This window comes from Zea mays, chromosome 7, assembly GCF_902167145.1.
Source record: "Zea mays cultivar B73 chromosome 7, Zm-B73-REFERENCE-NAM-5.0, whole genome shotgun sequence".
Taxonomy (NCBI): Eukaryota; Viridiplantae; Streptophyta; class Magnoliopsida; order Poales; family Poaceae; genus Zea; species Zea mays.
Window position 1 is genome coordinate 164,247,919 of NC_050102.1, and position 15,119 is coordinate 164,263,037.

General features: G+C 44.4%; 1 protein-coding gene across 1 annotated transcript; it reads right to left on the bottom strand.

Annotated features, from left to right (window-relative positions):
* Window positions 1-961: 961 nt before the first annotated feature.
* LOC103633265 (cysteine-rich receptor-like protein kinase 10) lies at window positions 962-5,718 on the bottom strand. The gene is made up of 7 exons (XM_008654968.3): window positions 4,070-5,718; window positions 2,817-2,945; window positions 2,605-2,732; window positions 2,125-2,332; window positions 1,801-2,038; window positions 1,549-1,702; window positions 962-1,445 (listed from the first exon to the last, which is right to left on the bottom strand). The coding sequence occupies exons 1-7, from the start codon at window positions 5,136-5,138 to the stop codon at window positions 1,167-1,169; spliced, it is 2,205 nt and encodes a 734-aa protein (XP_008653190.2). The 5' UTR covers window positions 5,139-5,718; the 3' UTR covers window positions 962-1,166.
* Window positions 5,719-15,119: the final 9,401 nt, after the last annotated feature.

The window sequence follows — 15,119 nt, forward strand, 5'->3', positions numbered from 1 at the left end:
AACAAAGAGAGAGGTGGGCAAGTCGGAGCAACTAATCATTCTTGTAAATTAAGTGTAGTTGCGGACGGACTTCGCAGTAGTGAAGGTCCACATCCACACCCTCAATCCTTGGGCGTCAATGGCGGACCGGATCCTTGCGCTTGGGCGCATGCATTCACATTCCCGCGACGCGACCCGAGCATATGCTGCGAACACAACGGACTATGGGTAGAGATGTCCAAATGGGTCGCCTGGCCCGGCCCGGCCCGGGCCCGGTGAAGCCCGACCCGTCATGCACAGTTATAAAACAGGGCCGGGCCGTCTAGGCACGCGGGCTCAATTTCCTGTCTGAGCCCGGCCCGCATCGGATCTAAACGGGCCGGGTTTAGCACGAAAAAAGCGGGCCGAAAAGCGTGCTATGCGGGCCGGTAAGCACGTTTTAGTGTAAAAAAAGCGAGCTTAATGGGCTTAGAGGTAAACGGGCCGTGCCGGGCTAGCCCACTATGCCTAGTTTCTTGTCCGAGCCCGGCCCGCTTATTCGTGCCGGGCCGGCCCGGGCCCGCATAGAACCGGGTCGTGCCGGGCTCGGACAGGGCCCAAACAATGGGCCTCGTGTTTATTGGACATCTATAACTATGGGCCTGTTTGGACAGGCGTCGCAGTACGCCTAACCCGCGGCAGCCGATTTGGGCGCCACACCCGCGGCGGCCGGAGTGTGGCGCGGTGTGGCGTCCGAGGCAGCCTACCAAACAGGCTCTATGTCCAGCAGCAGCTTACGCAACAGGTCACACAACATACTCATTTTGTGTTTCTATTGTGTTTGTATTGCAATATGTTTTCTCCTTTCCTCCTTCGGTTCTCTTGCAATTCATCCTCATTATACATTCACTTGTTGCTCTAAGTCTTAATTTCTCACAATTCAAGAGAGCAACATGCGCAAGTAGAACTTATAAATTTGCTCCGATCAAACCGTATTGTGGTCTAACCTTTAATTGCGATCAATTTTATTCTTTATTTGATAAATTTTAGGTTTCACATATTCACCCCTCTCTAGGCAACTTTCAAATCCACAATTACAAATGGCAACTACAAATCACACTTTGTGATAAATCAAACTAGTTGATCTAAACTACTATACATCAAGATGCGAACAAGTAACAATATGCTACTATCAACAATTGTTTGTGCTACCTAGGAGACATATGTGTAATAGTACATGAATTATAGGAGTAAGGAGTGCTTCTATCCAAGAAAAATGTGGGCCTCGCAGCAGACGGTATAGAACTAGTATCATCACCATTAAGCATCACCATGACATCGGACATCGTAGGTCGATCCATTGGACTATGTTGAAGGCACAACAAACCAATGTTAACGCATTTTAGCACCTCGCTCTCCGAGTAATTTCTCCCAAGAGAATCATCTATCATCTCTACAATTGTTCCCTCAGTCCAGTGTCTCCATACCTAGAATGGGTTTCATGGGTTCACAATGCGAAATAATATAATCTAGCAATATGCAAGTACTATTAGAGGCGTATATATAGTATGTTCATTGAAAAGTACTCACGAGGCTTATAATATCTTCATTTTGCTCATCAAAGAAGTAGTGCCCAATGTTTCTCCGCCCTGTTATGATCTCTATAACAAGGATCCCAAAACTGAACACGTCTGATTTTGTGGAAAACTGTCCACGCATCACATACTCAGGAGACATGTAGCCACTGCATAGAGAAGAATTAGCAACATGGTTAGATAGAGGGAATTATGCACCTAAATAGGAGATTATAATAACAGTTGTTGGATAACAAAGATTGATTACAATGTCCCAACAATGTGTTTTGTGACATCTCGAGTCTGATCTTGCCCAAAGAGTCTAGCTAGGCCAAAGTCTCCAATCTTAGGGTTCATGTCTTCATCCAACAAAACATTGCTCGCTTTCATGTCACGATGTATAATCTTCTTTTGAGATTCCTCATGGAGATATTGTAATCCTCTAGCAACTCCTCCTATTATGTTGAACCGTTTCCTCCAATCTAGTCGTATTTTTTCCTCGGGGTCTACAAAAGAAATCAAAATTTTGATATTACATCAGAAGTAGAGATGCTAAAATCATAAATTCATTTATGAAGATCATTTCTTATACCAAAAAGAATAGTGTCAAGGCTTTTGTTGGGCATGTACTCATAGACAAGCAATCTTTCTCCCTCTTCTAAGCAAAAACCTTCTAGGCGGACAAGGTTCTTATGGTGAAGTTTGGCGACCAGAACTAACTCATTTTTTAGTTCTTCTAGCCCCTGACCCGAACCTTTTGACAACCTCTTCACAGCCACTTGTTGTCCAGAAAGATCTCCCTACAAAAAATTAGTATATCTGTGAAGTTGATTGAACGATACAATATAAATGTTAAAGATTTCTAAAAGCTCCATGTATTACAATTCACAATAGTTGAGTATGATTATTTTTTAACAAACTTGAGTTCTATGTTGATGTTTTATAGTCATACTCTAATAATTCTTTGTATAAATCAACTAATGTATGTTGTTCAGTATTCATGCATATTCTTTTACATAAAAGTTTGCTATAAAATTGCACATAAGTTAGCAGTGAAAGGGTGTCATCATACCTTATAAACTACACCGAATCCCCCTTCACCAAGTTTATTGTTTTCATCAAAGTTACTTGTTGCAACTTGTAGTGATGACAATGATAATAAAGTTGACTTGATGCTTTCAAAGTCCTCGGCCATATGAGCTGATAAATTTGCATCATTTCAATTATCGGTGCAAAATAATAGAAGTTTTTATAGCTTCATACCAAACTATACTTAGGACTTACTTCCGTGTGGCAGCTTTATTCCTCGATATCTTCTCTTTTTACAAACAAAGAGGACTATGGCAGTTACTACAACAACAAACATTATTGGCAATATGATTCCAAGAAGCTTGCCCGATGAATTATTTTTACCTATGATTTTCGCAAAAAGATTCTCAATTCAATGGAGCTCAATATTGTATACAAAAGTGTAGATGAATCTGGAGAGAACAATGAATCTGATGCTAGTTGTTTTCACAATAGCGATCAACATATTTTGCATTCAATCAATTACAAGATGAATACTAGGATTTGAAAAAAAACAGAAAGGAAACTTATCAAGACGAAACGTTTTGATAAATGCAAGAGCACTACAAATTTGTCATGACATTGAAATGAGAATACAAAAGAACTACTTCAAGTCAATCTAGGTTTTAGTTTAATCAAGTCAATTTTTTCATAGTAAGTATACAAAGATCTTGAATTTATAGATTGACAAGCGTTGATATTTACTTCTTTCATTGTAAAATAAGTTATCATAACTTATTTCTTTTTGTATCTAATATATTATTTTTTTATGTAAGTTGTAAGTCAAAATTCCATTGTATAGAGTATCGATCTCTTGATGGACCTATATTTCCTCAAACATATTAATCAAATATACTAATACAAGTATGTAGTTTGAGTAGTTATATTTAGATGATTATCCAAAATTTAAGGCAATTGTCCTCAATCAAACTTAAAAAACCATTTTTTTTCTTTTTAGGATGTAAATTCCGTTACTTAATCTTTTTCTTCCTTTATTTACACATTAATCAATATCACCATGATAGTCTGATTAACCAAACACATTAGCTTCTTAATATAACATCAGATCAACTATCTGTTTGAAATAAGAGCATAGCTAAGTTGATTGGTCACAAAGTTAGTTAATCAACATATTTATTATCTTAGCATTTAATCGACAAAAGAAGCATCTATGTTAATTCGAAAGTCATAGAAAATACCCCATTAATCGGAGCAAATAAAATCAAAGTGCATTTAAACACATTGATAAATTATCTACCATAGCCATTAGGCGAAAAAAATCCCTTGCTAATTTACTTGTCACCAAATCAACCCTTAGGAGAAGCTTTAGTTAGATTGTTTAGAACTCATATAACTAATTTAACTAATTTTAGGTGCGAACAATTATTTAAATAGGTTCCAAAGATGCCGTTAGTTGCCAATACGTAGCTACTAAGCTGCTAATCAAATGAAATAGAATAAGCGTTCACCTGCCATGGAAGGCGCTTGCGCTGGAACGACCACTTCGCTGTTCATCTGCAGCTTCACCATGGGGCTGCTGGTGTAGAACTTGTCCCCCAGGTCAGACTTGAGGTTGCACCGCGAGCCAGCGAACATCGCGCTTTCCCCGTCCGGCTTGAACCCACTTCCGTTCCACCACAGTGTCATCAGGTCATCCAGGCACCTCCGGCACTGTGCCGGCGCCAGGTCCCCCGCACACTGCGCCAGGGACCAGATGTTGGGGACCCGCGGGTCGAGCCCCACGAACTGCCCCGTCGCGAAGTACAGCCTCGGCGGCGACGACGGGACCGAGCTGTCCACCGCGTACCGCGCGGTGGCGTTGAGCAGCCGCCTGAGCGCGGCGTCGTAGGCCGCGACGTCGACGCCGCTGGGGATGCTGGCGCCGCCGACGACGCTCACCAGGCCGGTGTTGTTGGGCGAGGCGAGGAAGTCGGTGGCGGCGACGCGGACGTAGCACTGGTTGTCGGCGAGCGCGGCGTCCCTGGTGCGGTTGCAGAGCGGCTGCACAGCCTGCACGTCCTGCCACGCGCGGGTGCCGCAGTCGAAGCAGTCGTTGCTGCTGACGTCGCCGCGGCAGATCATGAGCCCGTGGACGGCGGCCGCGCCCGCTCCGACGGAGCCGGACGCGAAGTAGGCGGGCGAGTCGGACGCGTTCGTCTGGAGGCCCAGGATGAGCTGCAGGGTGTTGTTGGCGTAGGCGCTGCCGGCCAGGTAGTTGCCGCTGGCGCCGTTGCAGCTCGGCCACGGCTGCGCGACGGCCGACGACGCGAGCAGCAGCACTGCTGCGGCTACTACTAGCAGGACGGTGACGCGGCCGTGCATGGCGCGCGCGAAGGAGGAAGGATCTGTGAGCTGCTGGACTGATGGTGCACAGAAGCTTGGCAGCTTGGCACGGAGGAGCGCTCGATGCAAGAGGAGGATCGATGCACCAGTGCTACGCATTGCGATGGTCAATGGCACATTGGCAAGTTGGATATGGATATGATTCTTGGATATTGGTTGCAGCAGGTGGGTTGGTGATTGGTGTGTCATGGCCATGCCAAGTGGATGGTGACTTGCCGGGTTTTTTTCCCCCTTTGGGACGCCATTAACGGCGAATTCCACAAGATGGCAAGAGGAGCTGCAAGTTGCTTGGCCATCAGTTTCGCCGAAACCAGACCAGACCACGTGTTCCGAATTAAGTTAGGCATCCACTGGAAGCTGGATATGGATTAAACAAAACAAAGCCTGGGCCGTCGACGTCACCGGGCAATTTGGCGCGAAAAGAGGTACTAGAAGGATTTCTGCGAGTTGTGCACAGAATAAACATAGGTAGGTCAGGTCGCCCCGAGCCTGAGTCCCAGTCCCAGCTGCTAACACACACACACAGTGACATAGAAGAAAAGAACGTAGCTGATAAAATGTTGTACGTTCAACGTTCAACGTCCACATCCACATGAGCTCATACCTCAACCGCCTCAAGCTTGCCGAGTCATCAGTCATGGCCATGAGTCTTGTACAAGTGTTTACACCGCTGATCACGAGACGAACCGGCGTGGCGTGGCGTGGCGCCGCGGACAACGATGTCTTTTGGGATCTGATCTACGTGGAGGCAAAGGTCTTGTGTACTTATTAGATGCTACTACATCCTTTCGGAACCACAACAACTTATACACGTTAGAGTCATACATGGTCGGACATAAGTTATTTCTAACGGCTGAAATAAACATACTTCCGACAGTAGGTGTCTAACATAATCTATGTCCGACGGTCATCAGGGGCCATTGTTATTTAAATCCGTTGACGGCCGTAATGGTGCCCAGTGGGTCCAATGCCTGCATGCGGGCCGTCGGACATAATTTTGTATTATGTCTGATGACCCACTGATAGTTGTCGTACCTATAACACTTATGCCCGACGGTCTATGCTTGTGTCATCTTATGCGTCCTGTTGTATTCTTGGAGATAAACAAACGTTTTCAATCGATGTTTATGAGGCATATAATGAAGCTGCTTATGTGCTACCTCGGTCGTTATGGACATAATTTTCAATCGATGTTTATGAGACCTAAGAGCAACATCTTGGATTGGTACATGTCCTTGGGCATCTTGTGATTCTTCAGAAGTACATCACTGATCAAATTCACAAGCTTCGTATAGCATTTGTTTGAGAATGCAAAGTTGTACTTAATAACCATAAGCCGAGTCACAAAAACAAGGATGGCCACTTTCGTGTGCTCATACAACGGCTCTTCGAAAGCCTTAAGGAGCTCAAAAAACATTAGAATCTCAGGCATAGGAGGATCCTCAGAATCGGGGGTTCATCGGGTAGAAGCTCATGTCGTACATCATCAAACATCTCTTTCATCATTCGTAGTACCCCTCTTCATCTTACTAAACTTCCAATGCAACATGAGGAGGTGGATCCTCACTGTGGTGCACCCTAACCTCATAGACAAACATATAGTTGTTCTTACAAAGATCTAACGACATATCCCTCTTGTCAAGGAAATAAATGTTCCGATACTTGCTACAAAGGCGCCTAACGTCGGTTCGGTCCCCGACCTAGCAAAAGCACGTCGAGAAAAGTGGCAGTCTTGGCAACCCACTCACTTGATACAGTCCCTCTCTTCTTTCAACCTTTATATATCTGTCGGTGGGAAAATCCTCCGGCCGGGTGGCGGAATGCACCCGCCCTAATCCTAAGATGAGGAGGGGGCCTAAGCGGTTGCCTGTTTTGTGAATTCTAGAAGAACACAAGAACACTCGAGGGTTTATAGTGGTTTAGGCCGCCGGAGCGTAATACCCTACCTCCACTGTCTGTAAGTTGTGTTGAGCGTGTCCCTTGTAACGCTGTGTTCCTTCCCTTTTATAGTTTAAGGGAGGCACATACAAGGATGCTGAGCTCCAACATGCGGGCCAGGAGCATAATAGAAGGAATAGATTATGTGAATAATTAATGCTGACAGCACACCAAGATCTTTACTGGACGCTGTGCTGCTTCCTCTGTCTTAGTAACGCATGAGTAATCAGCAGGAGTCATGATGACTGCAGTCCATGCAGCATTGATAGGCAATAACCCTTTTCTTGGAAACTCACGAGTAATGGTGAGTCATTGTCCTCGCTATGGTAACGTGTGAGTAACTGCACGGCCCACGCAACATGGACTGGGCGCGCCGCCTGTCACTGGAATGGACAGACACACGTCTTATTCGTAATAAATGCAAAGATGCGCGTAGCCCAGAGGCTTTATGCCAGGCTCCGCTTGTTGGCTTACGCCGCGCGTAGTAGGCCACGTGGCAGCATCGGGTCTCCGTCTGGGCGGGGAGCAGGAGTGTATGTGACAAGGTGCGGATCCCACCAGATTGGGTCTAGACACGTGTCAGCTCCAGACCCTCGCCTCGGTCTTGATTAAGGCCCAAGTATGTTCTGTCCTGGAACCCTGGGACCCCACTGTGAGCGGCCCAGACCCCATACGGGGGTCCGGATCCCATTCTAGGGGTCCGGTTCGTACACGTGGGGGTCTTGGTCCAAACTTGGAGGCCTGGACCGTATATACAGGGGTTCGGCACTTTCCCATGGGGTCCGGACTCACTGTTGATGCCTTAGAGTATGTCACTCTTTCTGGACACGTGGCGGCACCGGACCCACCCATGTGGTGGGGTCAGGCGCCATTGCTAGCCCAGAGTAGTCGCCTGAGGCTGGGGCGAGTCATGGCCTGGTCCTACATACAGCTCTTTTACCATGCGACTAAAAGTAGCCACGAGGGTACTGTGCTTTTATAAAGCAGTAAGGGATACCCTAGTTTTAGGGTACCGACAGTAGCCCTCGGGCCCACCTTAGGGGAGGATGCGAGCCTGCAGGTGGGGCCAAAGCTTGCACCTTGCCTCAACATGGCCTGATTGGTGATTAGCGCGCTGTTTCAGCACGTCTGCTGATGCACCCGCTGTCAATCCACCTTTGGTCACGTCAACGGCCATATCTGTCTCCACGGCTGACTGACCCATGGCCCCACGCCTGGTGGTTTCGTCGGGCCACTCGCGGGGTGCCTCGTTGCCGCTGCATTGGTTTTAAAGATTACCTTTTGTCTTCTGCAGCAGCCCCAAGGAGGCGCGCTATCGCGTGCGGCGGTTCGCTCTTTCCGCACCCGAAATCCGGCACACAACTGTATGACTTGTGGACCCGGGCCCCCGTGTCATAGACTGGGCTGCCTGGGTCCTAGGTGCCCGTCGAGCGGGATTTCCTGCGGCGATTCAGGGGCACGCGAAAGGGTTTCCCTGAACAAGGACTTAGGTTTCCTTGAAAAAGGATTCACCCCGCGTGCAGCAGTTACCTTTTCACATTCTCTCCCAATCAGCTGCGCCCCTTTGCATTCGTGCTCCTCTGTTCCACGCCCGCGCCGCCGCACACGCCATGGCTTCGCTTGGTCATCCTGACCGCTTTCTGTAATACCCAACTTGTAATTTGTGGAGGATAACCTAAAAAGAGAAATGATATTCCATTGTATATATGTGTGTTATCCATATTTATCATTTTATGAGAACATCACATGAAAACAAATAATTAAATAACAAAGGACACCCAAAAATAAATCATGTTGGGATTTTATTTTGTGTGCATTATGTGACAACATAAAATAATGTAAAAAGATATATGTTAAAATCCAAATTGGAATTGAATTCTAAAGGAAATTCTATAATTTGAGAAGAGAAGAAAAATACTATAACATATAGAGAAAATAAATATTTTAGATCAGTATTTGAATTTGCATATTTAAAATAAATAGGAAAGCTCTATATAAAATGCAAAGCAAATTTTATAAATAAATATACCATGTCATACTGGTAATTCGTTTATTTTAATTATGCACTTAACCTCTAGGATGGATCCACAACTCAAATGGGAAATTCAAACATTGAAATTTGAATTTGGAAAGAAATAAAAAGAAAATAAACAAAAAAATAGAAAACATAAACCTATCAGCCTACCTGGGCCAATTTTCTCCCCTCGGCCCAACTAATCGCGCGGCCCACACTACACAGCCGAAAGCCCCCAGCGCACCTACAAACCCTAGCCGCCAGCCTCACTACTTCCCACTGCGCCCTCACTGCCATCTGGTCCCACCAGTCAACCTCACACACGCGCACTTAACTCGGCCCAACAACTCCTTTACACCCGTGTGGCCCAACTGCTGATCGGGCGTCCTGCCGTGTGGGTCCTTTTGTCAGCCACTCTTCCCCACCCACTGCGTCGCACGCTTGGTCCATGACGTGTGGGCCTCGATCGGGCTCTGTCTTCTCCATTGGGCTCGCGAACGCAGACAGGGGATCCCGCCGCCGGATGTTCTCGGGCGGGTCGATGCAGTCGCCGTTAATCCCGCGCGCCAGAGTTTTCTTCCCCGGAGATCTGGATCGCGCTGACCGAATCCTCCAGGATTGCGCGAACTTCGGTCAGCTGGGGGTTTGTTGCAAGCCGCCGCCGGAGTTCTCCGGATTCCGTTTCGGCTAGACATCAATTGATCGCCTCTCGGATTTTTCCTTGACTATAAACCCGACCGCATTCTCTTCTCCTTTATCCTCCAAACCAAGCGCCCCAGCGCACTGGCCTCCTCTGGCAGGATCGTCTTCTCCACATCGCCAGGCGGCTCCATATCTGCTCCACGCCCAAATCCTCGGACCACGCCCAGCCGCCGCCGATGATCCCCGCCCCTGTTGGCGCATCGTCTTCGGAGTTGGGTTTGGGGCCTCGCCACTTCGTGTGGGGTGTGAGTGCTGTGTTATTGGGATCGGAGGGCCGTCTGAGCGTGGGTAATCGCTCACCGATGGCGAGGACCCGCGGACTTCCGCCATGAGCCATGGGCAGTGTTCTGCGCTGCGCGATTAACGGTGAGACCTCTTCCCTATGGTTAGCTTTGGCATGTGATTCGTGTAGAGCGTTGCGGGTCGGGGAGTAGTGCACCAGAGCCCTGGATCGCCGCACTCCGGCGATAGCTCCGCCGTCGTTCACTGGTGCGCCGCCGTGTGTAGCTGTGGGGAGGAAGACGTATTATTTGTCGTTAGATCTTCAGCAGACGACTAGGATTAGATCCTAGGTAACGGTTCGGAGCATTCAATCCTGACCATTGATTCAACTGCGGACAAATCTGATGGGACCTGGGCATGGGAAGTTGCCATCCGTGGATCTCGGATCCTACGGTGGACAGAGCGTACCGGTTCGATGTGGCTCAGATCTAATCTAAGCGCTTGAACTAGGATCCAACGACCTAAATCGCCCCATATCCCTTCGTTGAAGCCGTTTTACAAAAGAAACCCCGGGAATAGACATAATAAACCCGCAGTCAGCAGAGCCTATTCACTGAGTCTTAGAGTTTTTGCATCCTAGACCCTGGATTCTTCGGGTTTAATGCGCCCAGTCCAGAAGATTAGAAAAATCAAGAAATAAATTTAGAAATAGATTTTTAATGAAGAAAGAAATGCTGGAATTGGTTTAATTCATATAAAATTCATATGAAGTCCAATTTAATCCATTCCAGTCTCTATAATTTTGTAATATTATTGTTTATCACATAGTACCTCTGTTTTGACATGAAAGCCACAATAAAATTTATATCTTATTTAATCTTGTGCAAAACACATAAAACCTTCAGAAATTCATAACTCAAAATATATAACTCCAAATTGATTCATTCCAGTGGCATTTATCTTGTTTAAAATATTGTTTATCACCTGGTCTCTTTGTCTAACCATGAAACTTAATTTAAAAATTATCCACATGAATAACTCTATTCTAGGCATTAAATAACTTCAGAAAATCATAACTTAATAACCCTAACTCCGATTTTAGTGGTTTTCGAACCCGCGATCTCGTAGCTTCGCGTAAATCATTATTATTTAGTTTGTACTTATGTTTGGTGTGATTTAATTTTGTCTATACCATGTTTGTTTGTATTGCTACGACTAGCGCGAGGACACGTGTCATCTGAAAAGCAAGTTGGTACCTGGAATCTCAAGTGCCAGGCAAGTTGTGCCCTTGATTCACTTCTGTTACCCAATAATGTTCTTTGTAATCATTTACCATGCATAGGTTTAATTTTGATGGGACCAAATAGGTCACCCTAGATTGTTTATCTCATTACCTTGTTTACCCCTGAATCACTTGGGTAGTTTGATATTGCTTTATATGGTTTTGGGATAATCATTTATTATATCCATGTTCCAGTTATTATGTTATTTTATTTATGTTCATGACAAGATCATTATATTATTGTTAATTGGAACATGGAGCTTAACTTGAGAAACACGTGCCACCACAAGGAAGGAATGGGACCCCTTGGCTGACTAATTAGGAAAGCTAGTGGAAGACTACCTTACCCGAAAGGGGCAAGGGCAGTAGGGGAGTTGCATGTAAGGAGGTTCTCGGGTTGATTTTGCTACGATGGCGGTCAGACGGGGGATTCTTGCAAGTGCTCTTCCCATAAACTGTAGCGGGTTTTCGGAAGCTAGTGGAACTTTGTAAAGGCCTCGTAGTGGATCCCTAGCCATTCACCTTGGTAGTGTCTAAGGGCCTAGCTAACCCTGGCGACATGGGAAACACGACTTGTGGGTAAAGGGTACAACCTCTGCAGAGTGTAAAACTGGTATACTAGCCGAGCTCACGGTCATGAGCAGCTCAGGACTCTCCGATGATTAAATTATGGAACCTATACTCAATTTGTCATTTGCATTAGCATGGGTTTATTATTAATTTTGTTCTATTATTTTTATTATGGTTTGGTATTCACTTACACTTAGTAATTGCTAATAAAATTTTGACCAACTTATAAAAGCAATGCTCAGCTTTAACCTCTATTGTTGATCAGCCTTACACTTCATGAACTCCCCATCTTTGGTGAGTTCATGCACATTATTCCCCACAACTTGTTGAGCGATGAACATGTGTGAGCTCACCCTTGCTGTCTCACACCCCCATAGGTCAGTAACAGGTATCACTAGTTGGTGCATGGTGGATGTTGCGCTGGGTTCGTGAGAGGTCTAGGTCATCGTCTCCTAGTTGACTTTTGGCGCCAAGGATGGATTGTAGATCCTGTTATATTTATCTTTTATCTTGTAAGACTTCCGCTATGTAATAAGTACTCTAATTATTGTGACATTTATATCTATACACTCAGTTATTATATATGTTGTCTTCTTGGCGCATGTATGAGATGCACCTGGCTTTGTTCCTTAAAGCCGGGTGTGACAGAAGTGGTATCAGAGGAAATGTTGACTGTAGGACGAAACCTAGATAAAAATGGACAAAACCCTTACCTACTTACCTTACTCTGATTCTTTCTATACTTATCTTGAACCTGTCTCACCTTCTACTATTCTACTCTCATCATTCTTACCTTTTCTACTCTAATACAAGATAAATTTCGCACCTTGGAATCCTACACTTATGATTTCTTTAAGAGATAGGGAACCTAAGACAAAATCAAAACTATTTTCTATATTTAAAAATGTTGTTTGATTGTTCTGATGACAATGCCTGATTTGCTTCTTTGATTGATTGAAATAGTATAGACGGGCATCTTAGCATGTACCACCATAAGTTAATGTATTAGCTTTAGTAGGTGACACACTAATTTACTTAGCTAATAAATCCCCCAAAGTAACATGCCTCGTAATTACATGCCTTGCCTACAATTCTCCCTTCTTACCCTATGTTTCTAACCCAGATGGGCTACCCCTATAGTGTTAGAAGAGAGCACTATAGACGTGATCCTTGGTATGTCATGGATAAGAAAGGCAAAGGCCATTATAGCATGTGGTAGAGGTACCGTAGAACTCACTACCCCTAAAGGAGAAAGATTTCAAGTTAATATTGCAGTAACCACCTCATCCAAACGTGCAATGTTCTTTATACCTGAGGAGTTTGTTGGTGACAACATCCGTGTGGTTAGAGATTTTCCGGATGTCTTTCCAAAGGAGTTACCAGGGATGCCACCTGATAAAGAAGTTGAGTTTGTTATTGATCTCTTACCTGGGACTGCTCCTATTTCTACACGGCCATACAAGATGTCCGTAGAAGAACTAAAGGAATTTAAGAAGCAATTAACAGAGTTACAAGAGGCTGGGTACATCCGTTCGGATTCTTCACCTTGTGGAGCGTCAGTTCTATTTAGACAGAAGAAAGATGTGGCTACACGTGTGGCTATGTGCGATGTGTGTCAAAGAGTTAAGGCCGAACACCAAAGACCAACTAGACTATTATACCCGTTGAAGATACCTGAATGGAAGCGGGAAGAGATTTGTATGGATTTCATTACTGGATTGCCTCGCACCTCGAAAGGATATGATTCTGTATGGGTTATTGTGGATAGACTGACCAAAGTGGCTCATTTCCTTCTGGTCAAGACTACTTATAAGGGATCTCAATTGGCAGAGTTATATATGGCTCGAATTGTGTCTCTACACGATGTACCGAAGAAGATCATTTTGGATAGAGGATCATAGTTTACCCCTAGATTTTGGAAAAGTTTTCATGAGAATACGGATGCGAAGTTGAATTTTAGTTCGGCCTACCTCATACTGATGGACAGACTAAAAGGACTAACCAAGTATTGGAGGACGTGTTGAGAGCTTGTGCCCTTTAGCATGGTAGTAGTTGGGACAATACGCTACCTTATGCTGAGTTCTCATATAATAATAGTTACCAGGCCAGTCTGAAGATGTCACCTTTTGAAGCTTTATATGAGAGAAAGTGCATGACTCCTCTATATTGGGATCAGACTGGAGAAAGACAGTTCTTTGGGCCTAAACTGATTCAAGAAGCAGAAGAACAAGTCCGTATGATTCGATAAAATTTGAGGGTAGCTCAAACCAGACAAAAGAGCTACGCAGATAATAGAAGAAGACCACTGGAATTTGAGGAAGGAGATTATGTGTACCTCAAGGTGTCACCACATCGTGAAATGAGGAGATTTAAAGTTAAGGACGAATTGTCCCCTCGCTTTATTGGACCATTCAGAGTTTTTAGGTGAGTTGGAGAGATAGCCTATCAACTCGAGCTATCTGATAATCTATCTGATGTGCATAATGTATTCCATGTGTCTCAACTTAAGAAGTGTCTCCGTGTCCCTAAGAAACAGTTACCAATGGAAGAGCTCAGTGTTCAGGGTGATTTGACTTACACGGAGTATCCTATCAAGATTCTTGACACTTTGACTCGAGTTACAAGGAATAAGGTGATAAAGATGTGCCAAGTACAATGGAGCCATCATGGAGAAGATGAAGCTAATTGGGAAAGAGAAAAAAAGAGCTTCACATAGATTTTCCCCATCTTTTCCCTAGTCCTTCCTAAATCTCGAGGACGAGATTATTTTTAAGGGGGTAGGATTTGTAATACCCAACTTGTAATTTGTGGAGGATAACCTAAAAAGAGAAATGATATTCCATTGTATATATGTGTGTTATCCATATTTATCATTTCATGAGAACATCACATGAAAACAAATAAATAAATAACAAAGGACACCCAAAAATAAATCATGTTGGGATTTTATTTTGTGTGCATTATGTGACAACATAAAATAATGTAAAAAGATATATGTTAAAAATCCAAATTGGAATTGAATTCTAAAGGAAATTCTATAATTTGAGAAGAGAAGGAAAATACTATAACATATAGAGAAAATAAATATTTTATATCAGTATTTGAATTTGCATATTTAAAATAAATAGGAAAGCTCTATATAAAATGCAAAGCAAATTTTATAAATAAATATACCATGTCATACTGGTAATTTGTTTATTTTAATTATGCACTTAACCTCTAGGATGGATCCACAACTCAAATGGGAAATTCAAACACTGAAATTTGAATTTGGAAAGAAATCAAAAGAAAATAAACAAAAAAAAATAGAAAACATAAACCTATCACCCTACCTGGGCCAATTTTCTCCCCTCGGCCCAACTAATCGTGCGGCCCACACTACACAGCCGAAAGCCCCCAGCGCACCTACAAACCCTAGCCGCCAGCCTCACTACTTCCCACCGCGCCC